This window comes from Cynocephalus volans, chromosome 9 (assembly GCF_027409185.1).
Source record: "Cynocephalus volans isolate mCynVol1 chromosome 9, mCynVol1.pri, whole genome shotgun sequence".
NCBI lineage: Eukaryota > Metazoa > Chordata > Mammalia > Dermoptera > Cynocephalidae > Cynocephalus > Cynocephalus volans.
This window is the reverse complement of record NC_084468.1, coordinates 92701604-92724834: the sequence shown is the minus strand read 5'-3', so window position 1 is coordinate 92724834 and position 23231 is coordinate 92701604. Positions and strand designations below refer to the sequence as shown.

General features: G+C 34.4%; 2 protein-coding genes across 4 annotated transcripts in view; one reads left to right on the top strand and one right to left on the bottom strand.

The window, feature by feature from the left end:
- Positions 1–774: 774 nt before the first annotated feature.
- On the top strand, positions 775–9622 carry GIMD1 (GIMAP family P-loop NTPase domain containing 1). The gene is made up of 2 exons (XM_063107403.1): positions 775–1167; positions 9362–9622. Exons 1-2 carry the CDS (start codon positions 775–777, stop codon positions 9620–9622), a joined length of 654 nt encoding a protein of 217 aa, XP_062963473.1.
- A 10128-nt stretch (positions 9623–19750) lies between these two features.
- AIMP1 (aminoacyl tRNA synthetase complex interacting multifunctional protein 1) overlaps positions 19751–23231 on the bottom strand; it is a 34454-nt gene continuing 30973 nt past the window's right edge. For 2 of the 3 annotated variants that reach the window (XM_063108277.1, XM_063108274.1), the window contains exon 7: positions 19751–20544. In XM_063108277.1, coding sequence (XP_062964347.1) covers positions 20378–20544 — 167 coding nt within the window. In that variant the 3' untranslated portion in view covers positions 19751–20377. The remainder of the gene's footprint in view (positions 20545–23231) is intronic. The other variant, XM_063108276.1, reaches the window with a different exon arrangement.

The following is a 23231-nucleotide window of genomic DNA, read 5'->3' as shown; positions in this document are numbered from 1 at the left end:
TCCCAAGATTCTCCTCCTTCATAACTGAGCTGCACAATATATTGGGCTTTACTTTTTTTCTTAAAGAGCTAACGCTTTATAATGATGGACTGGACCATGGAGATGATTATTAATTATTTCATAATTACAAGTAGTTCTCATTTTCATTGGAATGTTGTCTGGTTATTAAAAGTATTTGGTAAACAAAAACAGAAGTCTTCTTTAATATTATTTATACTTCATAGTAGAGAAGCATTCGGGAAGTCAGGAAAGATGATTTTTTGCGGATGCCACTTGTGTATTCAGTGGGTGAGGAGGTGGGAAGGTCGGTTGTTTCTTCTGCTGTTCTTTTCTTAGTTCTCCAATAGTGAATAATTTTCAAATACTGTTGCTAGCTTTGTTCCTGACCTCAGGAACCTCCATACCCATTCTTAAACCAACTAACCTATCACACTGATGCCTTAATATATTCCTCCTAAATATGGTTTATATTATGTTCATATAATTTGGGTTTTCCCCCTCATTTTCCTGCTATTATTGCTTCCTCCTCCCTTCCTTAATGGCATTTGATTTCTCTCCCTTCCCACTGTAAACTACTACTAGTAGTTCAATCTTCCTTTCTGTTGTTGGGGCATCTCCACATTAGCAGAGCACTCTTCCATGCTTTCGTCACTATGCACAAGGGGAAAGCAAACAAAAGGTAGTACTTGGAGTGCTCCAGGCCAGGTAAGAAGCCTTACATCGGGCACATGTAAAAGTCTAACTGCTTGTGCTGTGCCTTTGTTATCCACAGCCATGACAAACCCCAACAAGATGATCATCAATTTGGCCCTCTTTGGCATGACTCAGAGTGGAAAAAGTTCTGCTGGGAACATTCTGCTGGGAAGTACTGACTTTCACAGCAGCTTTGCTCCGTGTTCTGTGACCAGAGATTGCAGCCTCAGCCGGAGTTGTCTCCTCCATAACTTCATGCGTCGAGGTGGGCAAGAGATAACCCTGCAGGTCCAAGTGTTGGACACTCCAGGTTATCCACACAGCAGGCTGAGCAAGAAACATGTGAAACAGGAGATCAGGGAGGCCCTGGCACATCACTTTGGGCAAGAGGGTCTCCACCTCGCACTGCTAGTCCAGAGAGCAGATGTGCCTTTCTTCGGACAAGAAACACTTTACCCAGTCCAGATGATGCAGGTAATACAAAGATGCAGTTACACTGAGGCCATTATTTCCATTTGGAGGACATTATCCTAATAGAAAAGGGCCATGGGAAACTGGTTAAAAGAGTAGTTTAAATGACAAAGTATTGGTGTCACATGGAAATAGTCAGTAAAAATTACTTGATTGCTCCACCAAGAGTCATTTTTACAATTTCCTTTACAGGAATTGGGTCATAGAAAAAAAATTGAGATGGTAAACTTCAGAGGTTAGCTAAGCCTCAAACCCCTAAGAACTGCAAACCTGAATAAGTTTGCAAAATGTGGACTCTGACCTGTCTGCATCAGAATCAACTGGGCTAGCTGTTAAAAATGTAGATTCATCCAAGACCTACTGAAACAGAATCTCAGGAGTGGAGCCTGCCCATATTCACATTTTCATAAATTTCCACGTTTCTTAAAAGCAGTTAGGTTTCAGAACCACTGAGCTAAAATACTGACTTGCATCCATTCAACATGAAAGGGACAATCTCTTACAGTCCACCAATAAATGAGTGTTCACTGATTCAATGAACACTGAACATTGAACGCTGTACCGAGCACCCTCGAAATGCTTAATGATTGGTAAATGAGACATGAGCTCCACCTTCTAAAAGCTTACGGTCTAATATTTTTGGAGCATAGCTGACCATGGGTAACTGAAACCATGGAAAGCGAAACTGTGGGTAAGGGGGGACTACTGTTTACTGAATACCCATATACAGTATATATGAGCAAGGCCCACATAGACTAACAATTCCTGGAAACTCTTTATGAGCTGCTCCATTCTATTCGATATTTTGATTCTCTAATGTGTGTCCACCCAAATTTAATTGCTGAACTTCACTAGTATTACTAAGGAGCCTGGCTGAGTCACTGAGCTCAGAGAAGCCATGTCTACTAAAAGTCCCACAGGTACAGAGTATACAGAACAGACATCTTTCATTCAAGAAGCATTTGTATAAATGCTCCTCTTCTTTTGGTCCATTCTCAGACCATGTTGATGTAGACCCTGTTATGCCAGAAAGATAGTATACTTTGCTTTAATGAAGGAATTTTTTCCCTTGTAACTACTAAAGACATAAGATTGTTCTAAATGGCAGACACACATTTTGTTTTTCAGTAATTGTGCATGTTCTAAAAATAAAAAATAAAAATAAAGCCGTATGTGCAATCACAAGAAACTAGTGGAGAAAATTAGGGTGACAAGAGCATAAAAAATAATCCTCATCATCCAACTCCTGAAAACTCAAGGCCATGCAGTTCAAAACCAAAGTAGAAGAGAAGATGATTGCAGTTAAGAAACAATATGAAATGTGAGAAAGCCCATACACCTTCAATATTTCTGGTAGAAATCAAGTAGTTGGAAACCTGCATCTGTTACATCAGTAAAATTTTTTAAGTTTTTAAAATTCATTTAATGCTGTTATTAAATAAACGTTTAACTTAAGCTATAGGTGGATGTAGCTTAGTAAATTCAGTAAACACATAAACAACTATTTCTCAAAAGCTGCCCTGACTCTCTCCATATGTCCCAATATTTTTCTCTGTGATGGACCCATGCCAAGCCTAAGAGGATATTTTAAATGACATACATTTTGAAAATAGATTTTTCTAGTTTTAGGATATACAACAATATTGCAATCCCCTAATTTTTCTTAAGTGAATTTGATTCATATATGTCTCTAGTCTTTGAAAACAGTATCTGGCATATAGCTTTCCCTCTTACAGCTGTCTTCCATAAGTCAGTGTCCAATTCAGGAGTTAAAGGTGGAGAGGAGATGGGCTAGGGCAAAGCTCAGATTCAGAATATTTTTTTTTCCAGAATAAGTAACTTCTGTCTCCCAAGAAAATTCAGCAGCCAAGACTCAGTAATCCTCAAAGTGACCCCTGACCTGCACTAGGGTTCTGCCACGGTCTTTGGTTGATTGCCATCTAAGCACAGGCTGGCTGTTTATGACCTTCTTCCTGAAGTTGCCTCAGATACTGGTGGCAGCCATCTGTGTGTGCTCACAGATTGGGAGCAGCTGCAGAATGTCTGAATGTTCAACAGGACCAACAGCTGTTAGGAAGGAGCTGGGAGCTGTTAAGGTCCTTGCGTTCCAGACACACCCTGGATTTCTTTTTCTTCCTGGCTGATGCAAAATAGAGAATGGAGTATCTGCTTTCCCCCTTTCCCTCCCCCGCCCCCTTTCTGGGGCCACTGATGCAAGTGCCAGAGAAGTGGCCTCTTTTTTCCTGCACCTCATTATTGTCTCTTTAAATATATCTCCCAGTTTGTGTGCTAATATTTTTCAGAGGGCTTATAGGCTGCCAGCTGTGACAATTGAAATATTTTTCCCAAATGATCCTTTTTTCTTTATTTTTGTTAGGTCATTATTAATTTACAGCAAAATGATGAAGATGTCAGGGAATTATCTCCCCAAAATTGGGAAATAAAAGGAATGATTCATCTGAATATTATCTGGAATGTCATTTAAATGATTTTTAAAAATCACAAGTAATGAATCATAGAAGATATAACAAAATTACCTCAAGGAAAGAGCTAGCATGCAGCCAAGCTGCACTAGGAATTGAACTCAAGAATTGACTAAAGTCCATACTCTTACCACTGTCATGGTATTATGTATTATTGCTGTGTACAGGCAGGCTTCAGTACGTTTTTTTGTTCTATAACCAACCTCTCACCTGTTGATGTTGCAAGTAGGTGTGTATACAAGAGGCTCAGAAAGGCCAATGCGCAGTGCCTGAAAATACCAAACAAAGATCTTGGGCTTAGTTGTTAGGTAGAATTTAGTTGGAAAGCAAGCCTAACTATTTTCTAGGTATATGACTATAAATGTTACTAAGACTTTCCTCGCTTCAGCTCCTCACTTGTAAAACGAGGATAATTTTACCTATGTTAAAGAGTTCTGAGGGTTAGATTTAATGAAAGTGACATGTTTATTAGCATTTTTGCCTAACTAACAGAAGGTTCACAGGAAATGGTAAAGTATTACTATTATTGCATTTGTTTTATTGTTGTAATCACTACCCAGATTGCAATGAGTACTCATTCAAATGAACTACTAGATATGGACAACATACTATAGAGGTTAAGAGCATGGGTTCTGGAGTACGTTATACCTGTGTTCAGATTCTTAGCAACTTACTTGCTTTGTGACCTTGGTCAAGCAACTTCTCTAAACTTCATTGGTAAATTGGGAGTGATAATAGTGTCCACTTCTTTGGGTTACTTTTGGGATTAATGCCATATTAACATAACAATAAATTGTTTAACCCAGATACTGGCACATGACAAATGCCCAATAAATGTTAGCTCTGGTCATTATTATTTTATTGTTACTATTTGTCTTATCGTAAACTCAGGATGTACTATTTGTAGAAATAATCTTTGGGTTTATCCTGATCAGCTTCAGAAGAAAGTAAGAGTGAAATCAAATTTACATGGCACTAATTTATAACTATAAGAAGTAACTTCCTTATTAATTTAGAAAAAAATCTGGGAAAAAAAACTCATTGGCTTTGTAAGGTTAAATTGAGAAGCCCCAATTTATTGGGAAGGGCATGGGCCTGACAAACAAGGGACTTTGTTACAGGCGAGGCCTGCCAATAATCAACTACATGTCTTTGGCCAAGCCGTTTAACATAACAAGACCTTAATACCCTCAACAGTAAAATGAGGCAGTTTGGACAAATGATCTCTAAAGTTGAGAATTCTCTGAATTTGATCTAACACAATCTTATCATTCAGCTTTGGCTCTTTGAGAAGGAAAATGTGGCATGTTAAAGTGGGATGAGAGTAAGAGAATAGCATAAAATATAAAAAGTCGTCTTTATTGTCCTCCTGTTCCATGATCATTTTTTTTCCTCAGTTGATGTAATAGTTGGCTTTTTTTTTTAAGTTTCCCCCTAAAATGTCCAGATGCTATGATTTCATCAACCACAAACAAATGGGGCAGGGCTGTGAGGTCCTGGGAAAATGAACATTACTCCTGGAAAACAAAATTTGTATCCTAACTAGTTGTCCCAAAAGGGCTAGATGGATTCATACCCATTACCACTCTGAAACCAAACAATTCGTGATTGATTGAGCTTAGTATAATATTTAAATTATTAACACTAGATAACTTATCTTGCTTTTGGATTTTTATGTGAGGTATCAATCAACTGTGATTATTCTTCCTCCGGATTCATAGAGAACATGTTTGGCCACTAACATGATGACTATACACCAAGCGACATTACTTTCAAATATTCAGCTATTTTCTGGCCAGAAATCAATCTAAAGATTATAAGCTAAATCAACCACTCTATTCGGTTTTTGGCAGTAATTCAAAAGTGCAATTTCTCTCACAGTTTAGGACATGAACATCCTTTCGTAAATAATTATCAACATATAAAAACTTCCCAGTGGCTGAACATATGGACTTATAAGTGGTGTAGAGCTTACAAATCTATTATCTTTAGGTGCTTTAACTTGTTTTCCTGAATGAGATTATGATTTCAAGTATAGGAAATGTCTGGCTAAACAAAGAGGAAACATGTTAATGTTACAATACAGAAAACCAAGAACTAAAGGAATACTGTGAAAGTTACAGCATTTACTTCAATACCTACTAACCTAGCAAGAAAAAAATTCTGTGTTATTACATATAACTCAAGAAAGGACTGTTTGTGCCAAGCAGTTTATTTAGCATGCACCTTTATTATGGTGATACTTCAAGAATATTTAATGACAAGTATGGTCCAGGCATCAATAAATAAATGTAGGTTTGGAGTGTCACTCAAGGGATTAAATAGTGGTAGCTATTTACTAAATTGTATATAAATATTTCAATATTATGACCATTAATGTGACCACTTCAGTGGTGTACTGGGTGAATATGACCACCTCAGTGGTATACTGGCTCGAAGTTTGAGAAACTTCCAGAGATAAGAGTGATCAAGGATCAATAGAAATAAAAATCTGAATACTATACAATCTGTAATCATGCTTGATTGATTCTGTTAATTCCTTTCATTCCTTTGCATTTTTAAAGAATCAGCTCAAGGCATCATCACATGCAGGAAACTTTTTCTGATCTCTCCACTTTACCACCACTTCTCACCCCCACCCCAAATTGAGCTAAATATTCACCTCTGTAGCATCAACATAATTTCTACCACAATACTTGCAATTACAGAACAACAAATTAAAAGTATTTCTTTCCTGTCCCCCTTCTTCAGCACTAAGTTTAGTTAGTACACAAGAATCTCCACTAGACGTAAACAGAAAATAAACCTGTCTTGTTCCACACTGTGACCCTACCATGTAGAATATGCCTAAAACTAAGTAGACTCTCAATAAATATTTGCAGAAGGAATAAATCATCTGGAGTGCTTCTCAAAATTCAAATTCCCAGGCTCCCACCCCAAAGGTTCTGATACAGCCTCCCATGTGATTCTGATGCAAATGGTCTAGGAAATTTTTTATTCCCAGAGACTAGATCTGGTATATGTAGCACTTTATTAATTTTTTAAATCGCTCATATTACTTTCCTAGGGCTGCCGTAACAAATCACCACAAACTGAATGGCTTTAACAACAGACATTTACTGTCACTCAGTCCTGGAGACTAGAAGTCCAAAATCAAGGTGTTAACAGGGTTGGTTCTTTTTGAGTGCTGTAAGTAAAGAATCTGTTCCAGGCCTCTCTCCTTGGCATGTAGATGACCATCTTCATGTTCACATGGTGTTCTCTCTGTATTTATTTTATTGTTCAAATTTCCCTCATTTGTAAAGACACCGATCATATTGGATTATGGGTCACTCTAATGACCTTATCTTAAGTAATTATATCTGCAATGACTGTACTTCCAAATAAGGTCACATTTGAGGAATTGGGTGTTAGGATTTTATCATATGAATTTGGGAAGGACACAATTCAACCCATAACACCACTATTTATTTTGCAACTCAGTGATTCCTTTCCCACTGGAGATCTGTTACAATATAGTGAACATATGACAAACTCTTAAGAGGTCTGCTAATTTTGCTATGTTACCCTTAGCTAAAATGGAATGTTGACATTACATGAATACTTAGATTTACACAAGAGTTATGTTCTTTAAAAGTTGGGTTGAAGTTTTGCAAATAAGAATATGCTAATTAAAGTACACCTTTGAAAAATTATTTTGTAAAGAAGTTTAGAATCTTTCTGTTAAAATAATTATTCCCTAATGTACTGCTCTCGAAAATTTAATTCAGATTTTCTTGAAGCAGGGCATTTTTAGGAGAAATAGAAATATATAATTATCTATAGTGTAGATAGACTAATGTTGAACAGATATGAGGAAAAATTTTGGACCTATTCCTTGAGAGAATCCCTCAGAATACAAAATAGTATGTGCAGACTATAGGCAAATCCGTGATGATGAACTGCAGAACAAAAGAGAAGCTTTACAGGAAGGTACAATATTGTGTTTCAAGGATTAATTAAGCTTCAAAACTAAATCCTCAAAACAAATAAATAAAACCCTAAAACTTCTATTTGAAGTGATGATGATAAATTCCAAATTAATCCAACAGATATTTATTGAGTATTTACAACATGCTAGAAGTCTTGATTGATAAGGAGAGACATAGACATTGCCTTCAAAGAGCTCACTGTCAAGCTGTAGAGATGGATGTATAAATAAAAGGCTCTGATAAAAGCCAGATTGTATAAGGAGTTGTAATCGGTAACCAAGTTCATGATATGTTTTCAATTTTAAATATTTTGTCCCACAGTTCTCTTTAGAATGTTAATATTATATTTACAGATCCTGATTCTTTCCTTCTTTCTTCCTTCCTTCCATCTTCCCTTCCTTTCTTTTTTTTCTTTTTTCTTTCCCTTCCTCTTTTCCCTCCTTCCTTCCTCTTTTTCTTATTTCCTTCTTCTTTCCTTCTTTCTTTCTTTTCAACTTTTCAGTATTGTAAATACGAATGCTGTATTTGTCATAAATATTGAAACTAGCTTCCCAGACTATCTTTCAATTTTTTCAAGATTTTTTAAAACCATAGTTTGTACTAATACCTGTAAGTCAACCTGTCTATGTGGCAGTTTCCCCATATTATAATGGAGATAATGATAGCATCTCCCACAAAGAATCGTGTTTAGTCTCAAAAGAGATAAAGCATGTAAAGTGTTTAGCATAATATCAGGCACTAAGTGTTAGTTGGTTTTCCTTCTTTCTTCTGATTATTATGAGTTTTGGATATTTCATGTTATATTTATTCCTAAGCATTTTATGTTGGGGTTTTTGTTTGTTTGTTTGTTTGTTTCTATTACAAATTGGTAGTGGCTTTGGAAATATTTTGGTAATGGAAATGTTTGAAATGGAGGGTTTGTCATAATTTCACATAACTTTGGTAATATTCAAAAAAGTTAAATGATTATTTCTAAATGCCTTTCATACTGCGTGAACAATTTGCCACATGCTATTACTTCAGCTTTATATCAGCTTATTTTCACTAATCAAAGAAGAATTTATTATATAACCAACTTCCACATATTACTAAACAAAGGAACTGCAGTCTTCAATGTTTTTCAACCACATTAGAGGAAACCATCTGATAAATTGTGTTTGATTGTAGGCATGTGGAGTGAGGAAGACGAGAATCACAGTAATATTTTGTAGTTGTTCCAAATCTCCAAATATATTTTGATCTTAGCTTTTTCATTACATGTCATCTGATTAATCAATAGATTGTAACCAGATTATGTAATTTTAAGCCTTAGTAAGATGCTTTTAGTGATGATTATAACACAACATTCCTACACACAAAAATATATATGACAATTAACTGAAAGGAATTCAGTGGTTCTAACATAGCCAGGTTGTCAGGCAAGTATAAATGATTACTGAATGTTGTAAATATAATTATATCTATGCAGCATTGATAATATGCAGTTTTAAGGTTGTGTATACATCAATTATAACAGTAAAATAAAATAAAGAACTAAAGTCTTTTTCAGAGAGCCCACCCATCTCCCCCCATTTGCTTACAATACATGACTCCATCTTCACTTCCCACTTTGTATACCAGCTTCCAGAAATATAATGACACAGATCTGTTGGCTATCTATATTGAACCGTAACAATGCCTTTGCTCATTTTTGAGGATTATAATCCAAAGCAAATAGCCATTTAACTCCTTTCTCCCTTTCAGGAACTTCTGGGACATGCTTGGAAGAATTACACTGCCATTCTTTTCACCCATGCAGAAAAAATAGAAGAGGGTGGATTCAATGAAGATGAATATTTACATGAGGCCTCTGATATGCTGCTAACTTTATTAAATTCTATTCAGCACAGATATGTTTTTCAGTATAGAAAAGGCACCTCACTTAACGAACAAAGAATGAAGATATTAGAAAGAATCATGGAATTTGTAAGACAAAATTGTTACCAAGTTCTTACCTTTAAATAAAATTCAGATGAAAGGAAAAGAGTATTAGGTATTAGAGTCAGAAACCTGGTTTCAAAAACTGCTTTTGTTAGCATGGATGTGAGCCATACACTTCCCATATGCTGCCAGTGAAGGATGTAAATTGGTATAAACACTTTGAAAAACTGAAAGTCAGAAAGAACATCGAGCATTCAAGACTTCTAATGCAAATCCCATGACATAGCAATTACACTACTAAGTGTATATCCAACATAGATGTGTATATTTATGCACTAAAAGACATGAATGTACAAGACTGTTCTTTGCAGTACTATTCATAATAGCTAAAAACTGAAAACTATCCAAATATCCATTAATAGAAGAATGGATAAATAAATTGTTGTATGTTCACACAATGGGATATTATACACTAACGCGAATGAGCAAACTCAACCACCTGTAACGATATCAATGAATTTTCCAAACATAACATTGAAAGAAAGAAGTCAGACATAAAAGATTACATGCTCTATAGCTGCATATGTATAAGTTCAAAAGCAGTCAAACAAATGTAATCTAAACTATTCTGATAGCAGAAATGCTGGAAATCAGGAGAACAGTTACTCCAAGAGAGGGGATAGTAAGCGAAAAGATGCAGTTGGTGTGACTTCTGAGATTCTGGTAATGTTCTGTTTCTTGACTTGGACGCTGGTTTCACCAGTGTGTTCACTTTGTGAAAACACAATAATAAATTTGGAATTTATGAACTAATATATGTGCTACATTTGAATAAAAGTTAAAAATGGATAAGTTATTATCCATTTTTTAAAAAGTAGAACCACTGTTTATTTGATGCTAGGGAAAGAAATTTGCTTAAACTTGTCAGAGTCTGTTTCCTCACTTGAAATGCCAACTTCACAATTATTGTAATAATTAAGAGATTTGGCACATGGCTGATGCTCAATAAATACTAACTTTCTTATAAGCTGTGGTTTCTATTTAGATTTGAAAACATTAGGTAAAAACTCAGAGCAAGTCCCTTAGCAAAAACAAGTATAACGATTGTAATAACCGACTATGAATAAAGCCTTCACTGAAGAAGAAGCTTCCTCTACCTTGGAAGGCTGGCCACTTTGGTTTAGTAGAGAGCTTCAGGATGGTTTCAAAGGCAGCAGTGAGGATCAAAGGAAAATAATTCTAGTCAATCATAAGAGCCAAGTCCACCATCAAGTCAAAATCAGATCATTTTCATATTTAAAATTTGTTTGTGAACTTTTTAATGTATAAAATTTTTTCACAAAGATACTTCCCTAGCTTGTTTTCATAAAGTTAATTTGTAAATTGGTTTTTTGGTAATATACCATATTTTCCATTAAAAACAGGACTACAGCTGGTGGTTATTCTCCCAGAGTAATCCTCAAAAGCATACTTTAATGCTCAGTGTTACCTGAACTCTGGCACAAATGGTATTAGAAAACCTATAATCACAATTTATGAAATGTTTCTATGGGAAAGCATGATGCAGATTTCAACTTGACACAACATTTCATTTTATTTCTCTGCGTGGTTCCTTTCTCCTATGCTGTGAGTCCAGGATTATGATGTGGGAGCCTCAACAATGGGGGAGAGTTTTCAAAGTTAAGTAGGAATTGACATTTCCTTAGGGATTGGTGGCTTGGAACAGACAAAGAGACTTGATGCTGAGTAGTTGAAACTGCAGTGCCTGGTGGAGAAGAAGAAGGTGGAAACGGAGAACTCAGCTGTGGAGTCATTCATATCCTTCATTCACGTGATGTCAGCTAACTTTTCTAGAATATAAACACTGGTTTCTTTCAGGAAAGATATATCATGCAGAACATTAAGGAAAGATATATCATAAGAACATTAAGAACATTAAGACCTTTGAGGATGGCCTGATGCTAATGACTAGTAGAGAAAAGGTGCCTTTAGTTTCAAAGAGGAAAATGTCCATGACGTTCTTTTCCAAATTATTTAACAGTTACTTTTAGATTTGCATATGTATGCACATATACACACGTTTTTACATGAATACTTAAATATGATAATATTACATATTTGACTTTCTTTTAGCAGCCTTATAGTTTGCTTTTTTTGGTTCACCTTTACTTCTTTTCTCCTCCCCATGAAAATCAGCCCATTACAGATAAGTCATATCAACCAAAAGCCTGGTGGATATATTTGAATTTTTCTGCATGTCCAAATAATTACTCACACACAGAGTACATATATACACATAAATATATAGAGGAATTTTTATCTTTTTAAAAAAGTTTTCACATTATACTCTACACAAGATCTTTTTGTTTCACTTAGCACCACCTCGTATATATTCCTTCAACTTTAAAATATAGGCCAAATTCTTTTTTTTTAATGGCTGCATAACGTTTCCCAGTGCATATGTAACAATTCATATTACTCCTCTATTAACACGAATTCCAGTTTTCTGCTACCCAAAGCAATGCTCCAACAATTACTCTTTCACATATATTTCTGTACAACACTGACTTTTTTCATGTAAGTTATATTCCCAAGAATGGGATCTCTGAGTCAAAGCGTATATGTACACTTAATATATCCTACCAGATTTCTTCCCAAAAATATTGTAACAAAATTGATTTTCAACAAGGTCACTATATCCTTTTTCTATATTTCTGCCATCAACCGGTATTATCATTTTGAACATCTATTGCTAACTCCATTTGGAGAAACGTAAAATCATAGCTCTCTGTTACTTTAATTTGCAATTTCCCTGACTACTACTGAATTGGTGTGTCTTTTTAGATTTGCTCTTCTATGAATTGTCTCTTCACATTCTTTGACCTTTTTGTCAGTTTTCTATTGGATTACTTCCTGCTTGGCAAATTGGAAGAGCTCCATGTATGTTATAGATACTAACCCTCTGTCTGTTATTCGTGTGACAATTTTTTCCCCCAGATCTATTATTTGTCCTTTAATTTTGTATGGTAACTTCTGCCAAACTAAATTTGTGAATTTTCTTATAGTCATGCATTTCTACATATGTAATACAGATAGGGGATTAATTTATTTCATTTCAGATGCATAACCAGATATATTTGTTCTATTTATTAAATAATTCATCCTTTTCCTACCTAAGTGGTAGGTAGATAATTAGATATAGAGACAGAGATGTAGATATATCTCCTGGATCTATTTCTGGATGTATTCTAGATTCTTAATTTGTTTCCATGATCTATTTTATTTAATGATTTTAGAATAATTCAATTGTAATAGTTTCATATCATTCCTTGATATCTAGGAGATGAAGATTATCTTATTGTTTTTCTTTTTCAAAAATATTTGCTGGTTACTCTCAGGCATTCAATCATATATATTCTCAAATCATTTATTCCAATTTCAAAAAAAATTCTTTTATATTTTGTTTGTATGTGTTTATGACAAATGACATTCGGTGATTCTAAGTCGTCCCTTACAAGCACATGGGATATTTCTTCATCTTACTTTATGTTTGTTATTTTTTATTACCATATTTCTTTCATTTTTGTTCTTTTCCTTGGTTTTGTTGATTTGATAAAGTTACTATTAATTTCAGTCTTCTCCTTGATAATTTGGAAGTACTAAATTCACACGCATTCAGGATTCTTTGTTTGTCCCTGAATTCAGAATCAAGTACATACTTCTCTACTATTGTTTCATAACAAAGTAACAACTATTTCCCTAGCCAAGAATTTCCCACTGCATCATCTGCTTAACTATTAAGATAAGACATTTAGAGTACTTTCATTTCTTACCTATTCCTTTTTTCTTTTTCCTGTCCTCCCCAGAGAAGAGGTTTTTGGAATGCTTTTCCTTTCCCCATATTACTAGATTTTGATGAGATAGTTCATTATTTAATTCAAGACTTCCCCTTGGAGGTTGCCCCTTTTTTTCCGAGTCCCTTCTTGCCACTAACATTGTGCATCCCCAGGTAGTTTATCATGATCTCTTTAATTTAATAAATAAAGATTAGAAGGTCCATTTCTCACCACTGTTTTCCCTCATTTTCATCATCCCCAGTCTTTCTAGCTAGTGTGTTTTCCAAGCATACTCTGAGTTCTAGCATAGTATCCATGAGGCATTATACTCCAGACATACATTTCCATGTACCATTATGCAACAGCAATGCTGGCTCCTTGCAATCAGTATAGCAAGTGTAGAGAAATAATTTATTAGTTAGTAATGGAGCCACCATATGAATGGTGAGGCACCGAAGTGAACTTTTTGCTGCCATACTCCACCTGAAGCTGGGTTGTTACGCTTTTTCTGGATGATAGTGCACGTGTGTCCATTGAACAAACTCATCATTTTTGGAAATAATTACAACTTGCAACTGCTGGGGCTCAGAACATGATACCCTGAAATCTGGCACCTTGGTACTCTGAGTACTTTGAACTGATGGAGTTTGGAAAGGCCTCAGATGTAAGGTCTATCTGACCTTCTGCTCTTTTGTTTCTCACCCCTCTTGCTCTCTTCACCCCTTTCCTCCTCTGTCCCCAAGTGAGTCACAGAAACCAGAATTCCTCTTCCCCAAAGAAAGCCATAAAACTTAAAAAGTCATTTTCTTCTCCCTTCTCTCTTGAAGACTCTCAATCCAGAGGGGGCCTATCCCATACCCAAGGGAAAGGAATGCTACACAGAGAGGCCAAGAAGAATCTGAACAGGAGGATCTTGCTGGGTTTCCCCCCTCAGTCTATTACCATTAGATCATACCCTTTTGTCCGTCACATTTCTACACACTGTCTATTCTTCAATGAACCTAAGCATAGAATAGACAGCTTCCCCTGGGTCTTGGGCCTTCATTTCTGAAGTCTCCCATGTCTATTCAATTAAATAGATACTACGCTTTTCTCTTGTTAACCTGTCTTTTGTTACAGAAGTGTTGCCCTTGACCCTTATCACGGGTGAGGAATGGTATCACATGTTTCAACCCCTGTACAACAAAAGAACCATGAGACCAGAATTAGCTTTACATAAAATAAATGATGCTTGGCAAGTTTATCTTTGGTGTCCTGCCACCTTTCCTATTAGAGTCTATTATTTACAGTCTTTCCTCATGTCCCTCCAGATGCCCAATCTGTATGTTATTCTCATCTGGAAGTCAAAAATTACTAAATTTTATGTTTGAAAGTACTTTGAACATTTTAGAGGATTACACTTTATGTATTTTTATAGCTGGGTTTATAGTGAATACCATCTAAGGGCATTAGTGATGATCTCTAAAACCCACCTGCTCTGACCTTTTCTAGGTTTATTCCTATAGATACATCACCTCAATTAGAAATTTCTGACTTTTTTTAAAGTTATGTTTATCCATACTCTGCCTTTTAAAAAATAATTTGCTTACATTTTCTTTTCTATTTTCAGACATATTGCAATTCTTTTACATGAGGCTAATGTTTTTAAGTGGCATTGCTATTCTCACATTTACACTCAAGTTTATTTTTAAAATAAGTCTCTTTTCACAAGCATCTGAAGTTTTTGTTTTCAACATATGTGCTATTTTAAGAGAAAATGTTATCATTTCACATGAAAACTGAAGGTTATAAAAAATGCTATTTCTACCAAACTCATTCTCATTTGCTAAACTTACTGAAAGTGTCTTTTAGTTTGCATTTTTCATTAATCTTCTTCAAAGAGAAATTCAGTTGTGGTGTTGCTTTTGGATGACTCCTACACTGCTCTTTCCAAATTCCCCAAGTGTCGGCCAAATATGTAATATTAGGGCTAAAAACTGAGATAGAGAAATGGAAAGCATTTCTCTACTAGCATGTATGATATTCTATTGAGGAAATCTACAAAAAATAAATGTAAATCTTTAACAGAACAGCATTGGTATGAAGGCTTGTCACAAGAAGGGCAATGAGGAAATGAGCAGACATTAACAATTGTTATTTGAACAATTCTGCAGACACTATGTAGCAATGGGAAAGACCAGAAGAGTAGTTTGCCCTTCATTAAAAAGGACTGTTCTTTCTTTTTGTAATGATTGAGCTCTAGGCTTGTTTCTGCTCCTGTTGCTAAGGACAATATCCTGCCACATAGGAATGATGTTGATGAAGATGTAAAATAATACACGTATTTTTTTACTTAAAATTCTAGAGAATTGGGAATAGTATCAGGGGTTGAAAGTTAGGAAGGAAGAGAAAAAAACAAACAAGGGAATATGTAAGGGTGGAAAAAATACAATATACAATAATTAATTCACACTCTGAAATTCCAGATGGCTCACTTTCAAATTACAACAATTATTCCATTGCTCTGGGTCCTTCCTCCAAATTTTTTTTTGGAGTTATACTCCTATGAATTATCTCTGCCAAGACTTATTCAAAGGAAAAACCATACCATAAAAAGTGCAATAAACAAGAATGTGTAAGTTACTCTTTCCTTTCCCAACTAGTTGGTACCTGAAGAAGATTCAGTTCTGTACAGAGGCCTATTAGTCATCAGCAACTATCCTACTTTTCATTATTACTGTAAATTTTGGGGTTATCATCCAAGTAGTACCAAAATGAGGTATACCTTAGAAGAGCTGCTCCTGTTTTAAATGATCTATTTATCTACTTATCTATCTGGAATTTTAGTGATTTTCTTCATAAGTGGTTTTTGGGATGGGCTGTCATTACGTGTTTGGTGCCCTCAACAACAGTGCACTACTTAAACAATCAAGGCACATGGCTCCTTAAAAAGGCAACTGCTGACAGCAGCAGCCTGGTATTGTCAAGTGAATTCTTCCTATGGACTCCCACAGCCAGAAGAAAAAAATTGATAAATTCTCTTTGTAACCACTCCAAAGGAGTATTTAATGATCTCACCTCTCTCTTCAGAATCTCTTAAATATTCCACTAAAGGAGCTCCCTAATCTCCTTAAATGAACTACTAGAGTTTAGGTTTTTTTGGTTACTATCTTTAGAAAAAAGTTAAACTTTTTATTCAAATTAAAAAAACATTATCGTTTAACTAACATGGAAGAAAGTAAATTGTAATGGAGAAGAGCACAGAATTAGTAAGAGTTGAAAGTTCTAGGTTTCAGCTTAGTACAAGCATTTGGTTAACTTTTCTGAAAACACTTTGCAAGCTATGAAGTATTAAATATCTTAATAATTATTCTGCAATAAAACCCATGACAGTAGACAGATATTAACATATCTCCATTACATTTGTTAGAGAAGGTGTGGTTATTCCTTAACTAAAATTTTGGAGGATACAGCTTTTTCCACAAGACAGCAATTTGCAGCATTATTGTCAATTGAGTTACTCTAACTTGCTTCCCCCTGGTTCTTTTTATTTTATATCTTGGTGATAAAGTTGTAATTTTCACACTGTTGCATAGCACTTAGAACCAGGATTTGTTTCACCACTTAGGTAGCTGAATATAGCTAAGGTAAAACGTATCATTTCCCTGAAAAGTTGAGGTGGTATACTCACGCCTCTTTAATGCCTCACTTGTAAGAAATAGTGAGGTGCTCCCACACTCATCAAGAATTTGAAAATATAATTGCTTCTATTTATGTTAAGCCAAGTAAATCAATACACAATAGTTAGAAATACATTGCCTTCCTATTCTAAGAGAATTGCAAAACTATTTTAAACATTATCAATGATATAAAACCAGTGAAAGAGCATCAATGAAATAAGACTTGCCAGCATCTAAAAATCTAAAAAGCGGATTTCAGTGGGAGTGGAGGGAGAGGAGGGAAAGATTCAGTAATGAAGATCTCTAATGTGAGGAAAGAAATACTAAATCTGGTATAGAGGAAGAATCAGGTCTATTGAGAGACAGGCCGTCATTTCATATACAAGTAATCTACTGAACAGGAATTCAACTTCTCAGGAAATGTGACACCAGGAATGGAGAAAGGGATAGGAACACTAGTTTCTGGAAAGGAATATCCCTATCATAAACTTGTAGCAACACACTATACATCTATTATGTACCAGGTACTGTTTTAAGTATTCTATGTGTACTGACGCATAGAATATTCACAACTCTATAAGTACGGTTGTTACTCTCATCTTACAGATGAGGAAAGTAAGGTATATAAATGCTAAACAGTTGTCCAAAGTCACACAGGAATTTCCAGTGTAGAACTTGAATAAAAACTAAGCAATCTGGCTTTAAAACCAATACTACTAAGCTTTACATTTTTAGCATCTTTGGGGGTCACCTACACTTGCAAGTTTTTGGATCTGCCAAACTAAGGACCAGACTCTAAGATCTGGTTAAACACACTAACATTGTTCTGAGGCCCCTTGTTAGCTACCAGTCTTCCCCTGTTCACAACCTCTGCCTTGCTGACATGCTTCTTATCAAACTTTCTAAACAGGAGTTTACATATCTTTAGAAAGTAACAACACATTATCCGTTCGTTGGGCACTTTGTGTTGCTGGTAGCAGTGAGGCAGGAAAAAGAAATTCTAATTATATATTAAAAACAACACGTCCTGAAAAGGACTCATCTCAAAATAATACACATGGAATTTTTAAAAATAAGAATAGCTATTACTCTGAACACTAACTGTAAAACAGTGGACCAACATCGCACGGTAGAGGGTCACCTTTTTTTTTCCGGTTTAGTTTGCAATACATAAATAGACACCAAGTAGTGAATGATCACCACTAATAAGGAAGCATCAGCTGTTTAGCTTGTGACCTAAGAACACCTCCTACTGTTGAAATCGTTAAAGAGCACAAATACCTGTCAGAAGCCAGAAGGGCTATGTCAAGTCTGCTAACAATGGCATTTTCTTGTTGATTCCATAAGAGATATTCAATCCCAGCAGTACAAATAAAACTGAACTAAGTTTTCTGTGAAAATAAGGACTGAATAAGAACTGAATTTACAACTTAATTAATGCCTTTAATGCAACTTGAAAAACTGCTTACTAGCTCCCAACTTCTCTCTTTAGCACTCTTTAGCATGAACTTTTATGTGCTAAAGAGCTGGGGGAATTATAGCAGAAAGCATGGTCATGTAGTAAAATTGGCAAGGTATAATATAGCACTTGAAAAAGAGAAGAGGTATGTGAAATTTTTGCAATGTACTCCTGTGTGGTGAAACTTCATAAATATCAGCCATAAATCAGCTACTGATGATGCTACATCATGGGCTTTAACAAAAGAACAAATTGTTTTTTATTATTTTTAGGGTCTACATATGGTATAATCACTAATTTAGACTTTACTATCAAAACTTTAGATAATTTTATATGGACTAGAGTATTTCAATATTCAGTTGGAAAAAATGAATACAGGAGATTATTTCAACTATTTAAGTAGTTAAAATATTCTTTAAATTTTTTTAAAAAATTTAATATAATTGAGAAAAAATTAGGAAAGATTCACAAAAGACTTTGTCACCCAAAGTCTTTATTCCCCCCAAAATATCACATCTTGAGAACAAAATAACTTAAAATTCACTTTGTGTTTAGTTATCAGCAGATGTTAATGATGCTCTCTTCATATGCAGTTTTTCAGAATGAAGATATAACATCTGTAATAGTACTATATCCTGGCCTACCAGAGCTCCATGAAGTTAAACTAATAAACTTTATAATTACTTCTCGTAACACACAGGGCTGTTTCATAGCTGTTAGTTGTTTTTGTTTTGTTGCCTCTCCTTATTGGAAGATTTAGACAGCTATGGTGCTAGAATGTTTTTGTGTGTGTGTGTGTGTTTTAAACAATGTTCATACTCCTGCCTTCATAGATGCTCTCCTTTTTTGGTAGTCCAAACCATCAGTTGTAATCTCAAGGCTGGTGATCCTGAGGTTTATTAATTCCTAAGTTAGTTTTCATTGTTTCTACAATATTTGTAAGTTGAGTAAAAATCGGTGTTTGACACCTTAACATATATGTGTATTTAAGTTTTAGGCTATAATTTCTTTTAATATATTGACAGTATAATGATATATGAAAAAGCAAAATATATCAATCTCAAATGTTCTTCTAAAGATAATAGGCGATTATTAGGCACCCAAAGAATCTTTAGAAGGGAGCTAGAATAAAAGAAAAATGGACTGCTGCTTTTATGATCAATTTATTGAAAACTACAGTGGCAACACTTTACAATGTTTTTATTACTTAGAATTAGTCAAAACTTATTACTAATTATTTTGCTAAATGGAAAGAAGAAGTTCAATATACATAGTTGGAAATTTAAGATTTTTTAAAAAGTCACTTTAAGTATTATTATAAGTTATGGTTACTTTGGCAGCAAAGCAAAAATGTTCAAATGCCATTTCTCCTATCTTTTATGATGTTTGGCTTTTAGAATCAACAGTTTGTCATTTTTAATATTATTACAATATAACTAGTTAATAAGTCTGACAAAAATTCCAACCTGTCATTTTAAAGAAGATAGGATATTTATAATACAGGTAACACAATATACTAACAATCCAAGGGCTTGAAATTTCACACATCATGTACCCACCAAAATGAAACTAAATATTAATCTAGTTCAAGATGCATCTAAATGTATAAAGAAAAAATAACCTGCTAACCAATATCCCACTAAAAGATAAATTATCACAAACATAGGCTACTTCTTCCTTCCATTATAAATGATGAAAAATCATAGGTAAAAGTGCAGTGTTTCCTCAATCAACTGAAAACAATATACAAAAGGTAAAAGATTAGTCAAGTCTAGAAAAGAAATAACACAAAAATGAGCCAGTCATATTCTGGGTACAAGTGACAAATACATTCCTTTTTATTATTATTAAAGTTTTCTCAATGTATTTCACTAATGGGAGAATTTTATTTTATTCCACTGTTGGTCATGGTTTGAGCCCTACACACTCCCTTCCCTTTCACCTCAAAGGGAGCTCCTTTATATGTAGCCACACATTCATCATTAGTATAAAGATCAGGTTGGATCTGCTCCCAAATCTTCTTCTTAGGATTCAGCTCCTTGTCAGGCTCTCCTATTGAGGGAAAAATAAAACACAAGAAAATTACACAGCTAACATACAAAAGTATTAAAGAAATTGTCTGTAGAGATTTCTAGTGAATTGTCTTGGCAGTACTTTTCAATCTTTACATCTAAACAAAATTTAACATTTACTTTATTTTTATGATGTCAGCAGTTTATATTCTCGATTGGTAAAATAAAAGTTATTGTCATTTTCTTATGAATGTTAAGGGTATTATTTTTTACTCTTACAATAGTTCTACAGGTAATATAACTCAATGAATTTGTTTCCCAAATTATCAAAAAGAAAATGCAAGACACTCATTTTATCATTACATATAAAGAAAAATTGTGAAAAAAATAAAAGTATATTTTGGTGTGTTATATTTTTATGCCTGGCAGAAGCAGCTTATACTTTACCATATGTTTCAATATATAAAATGAACGACTAAATTGTTGCTCTTGTGCTTAAATATTTCTTTAATACTGAAAAATGGCTTAAATGTTGGGATTATCTATCTAAACTATGATAACTACTTTGAGTTTCATTTGCTACCTATTCCTTGGTTGAAAGAGACACAAAGAACTGGTGAGCAAACAAGGACTAGCATTTTCTAAGCACTAGGAACATATGTTGTTGTCTGAAATTCATACAAGTCTAATTTTAAATATAAAGAAACAAAAGCTCAGAGAAGGAAAGTTGTTCAACATCACACAAACAACAAGTAGAGCCAGGATTTGACATCAAAGCCCATGTTCAGCAAGTACAGGACCCTGCCTCCCAAATCTATGCTTTGGAAAAGAAACAAATAACCCTCTTACATGTGGATAATACCATCAACCCCTCTTTTTATAGTAACTCATACTATAAGCTTTAGTCTATAGAAGAAAAATAAGTAGGTTTAAAGACAAATAACATACCAGACAATCTCCTTAAAAATAGGGAAGTAGAGAGTAAAGATTAATATAACATAATTTAAAACTGCAGATGTCCAATAATATTTGGGATGAAGAATCAGTTCAAGATACAATGATGAAAAGTAATGTATCTCATAAGCATTAGAATTAAATGGTTTTCCTGGAGTTAACAGAAAGAATATTACTGCAATATAATTCAGTAATGATAGAAATAAAAACCTTCTAGATCTTTTTTTCAGTGACTACCAAGTTGAAATCTGTTGGAATTACTTAAAAAGAATCATTTAATTACTGGAACTACTTATATTCTATATTCTGATTACATCTTATTATATAAAGTGGTATTTATTCTCTGCACATACATACAAAATTGATTAAATTGGTTGGCCTTGGCAGTTTTGCCCTTTATTAGCTCTTCAAAGACTATGAAACTGGCAAGTACATACGATACTGACCTCTAATACGCAGATTTTCAGAGATGATAGACTAGTTAACTGAACAGCATATTTACAGTAGAACATGCAATAGAACTAAAACTGAAAGAAGGACTCCTATAAAAGATGAGGATTTCTCTTATCCCTTTAAGGACATTTGATTGGACAATAGAGAAACTCTAATTAGTAAACAGAATAGAAAAAAATACAATCAATAAAATTAAACTGCCCTTTAGATCCACAAGATTTTTATTTTTTGTTTCTAAATCATTCCTCAGTCCAAAAGCATAATCTTATGCACAAATCATGTGAAAGTAGACATTCCAGAATTCTGGAAAACTAGAGGCAGAGATGCTATTCAGGTCAGAGTTGTACACCCCCCCCCCCCAAAAAAAAGATGTTGTCAAACTGATGAGTTAGTTCTAGAAACAAGATGTCCCAGATTCACGTTCAATTGTACAGTTTCTTACTAAAAATATAGATTGTGTGGGTAAATATATGCAGATATAAGCCCAAGTGCAAAAGGCTGTGGTGCAGCACAAAATTAGGCTTCTCCGATCTAGAAAGATATAGCCATGTACACAAGATAATGTTCATAGTAATATATAACATGTATATAGAGCTAGCTATGTGCCAGTCACTGTACTAAGTGCTTTACATATATTTATTTACTTAATCCTCTCAGTACATATGTAAGTAACATTAATTACCCACATCCTACAGACAAGAAAATTGAAGTACATAGGTCACAGTCCAGAATTTAAACACCACACAGTTGGCTAAGTGTTTCAAAAATCAAAGCTTACAAAACCCAGATGAGATAGGCACCATTAAAAATCCCTTCTTATAGACCAAAAAGCTGAGGCTCAGAAAGGTTCCCAGGTGACCTGGCACTCGTGGAGCCAAGATCTGATAGTTTTAAACTTCACACATAAGACTAATACAATTTCAAGGAACGATTTGACTAAAAATAAACTAGAACTAATAAGAAAAATCTCCAAAGCTTGACTTACTTTTGTTTGTTTGTATTACAAACCCTTGTATTGAGGCCTGTCAATAGATCGAAGCCAGGGAGCTGCTCTGCTACATAGAAGCAGGCTGTCTGTGAATGACTCTTAATATTAATATACCAGATTCAATACCTGAATACCATAAACATACTTGTGAGTATTTAACAAATCATTAAATGAGACAATGATTATAAAGAGCTTAGTAAACTCAGAAGTGTTTCACAAATATCTATTATTTTTTATTTATTTTTATTGAATCAAAATTGATTATATTTTTGGGGGGGTTCAACATTGAGATATGTTGATCAAATCAATATTACTAGCATATATATTGTTAC

Bases quoted from the DNA above. Each gene is read 5' to 3' on its own strand.
- GIMD1 (XM_063107403.1), top strand. From the start codon at position 775: ATGACAAACCCCAACAAGATGATCATCAATTTGGCCCTCTTTGGCATG. The intron at 1,168-9,361 runs GTAATACAAAGA...TCTCCCTTTCAG, and splicing joins ACCCAGTCCAGATGATGCAG to GAACTTCTGGGACATGCTTG.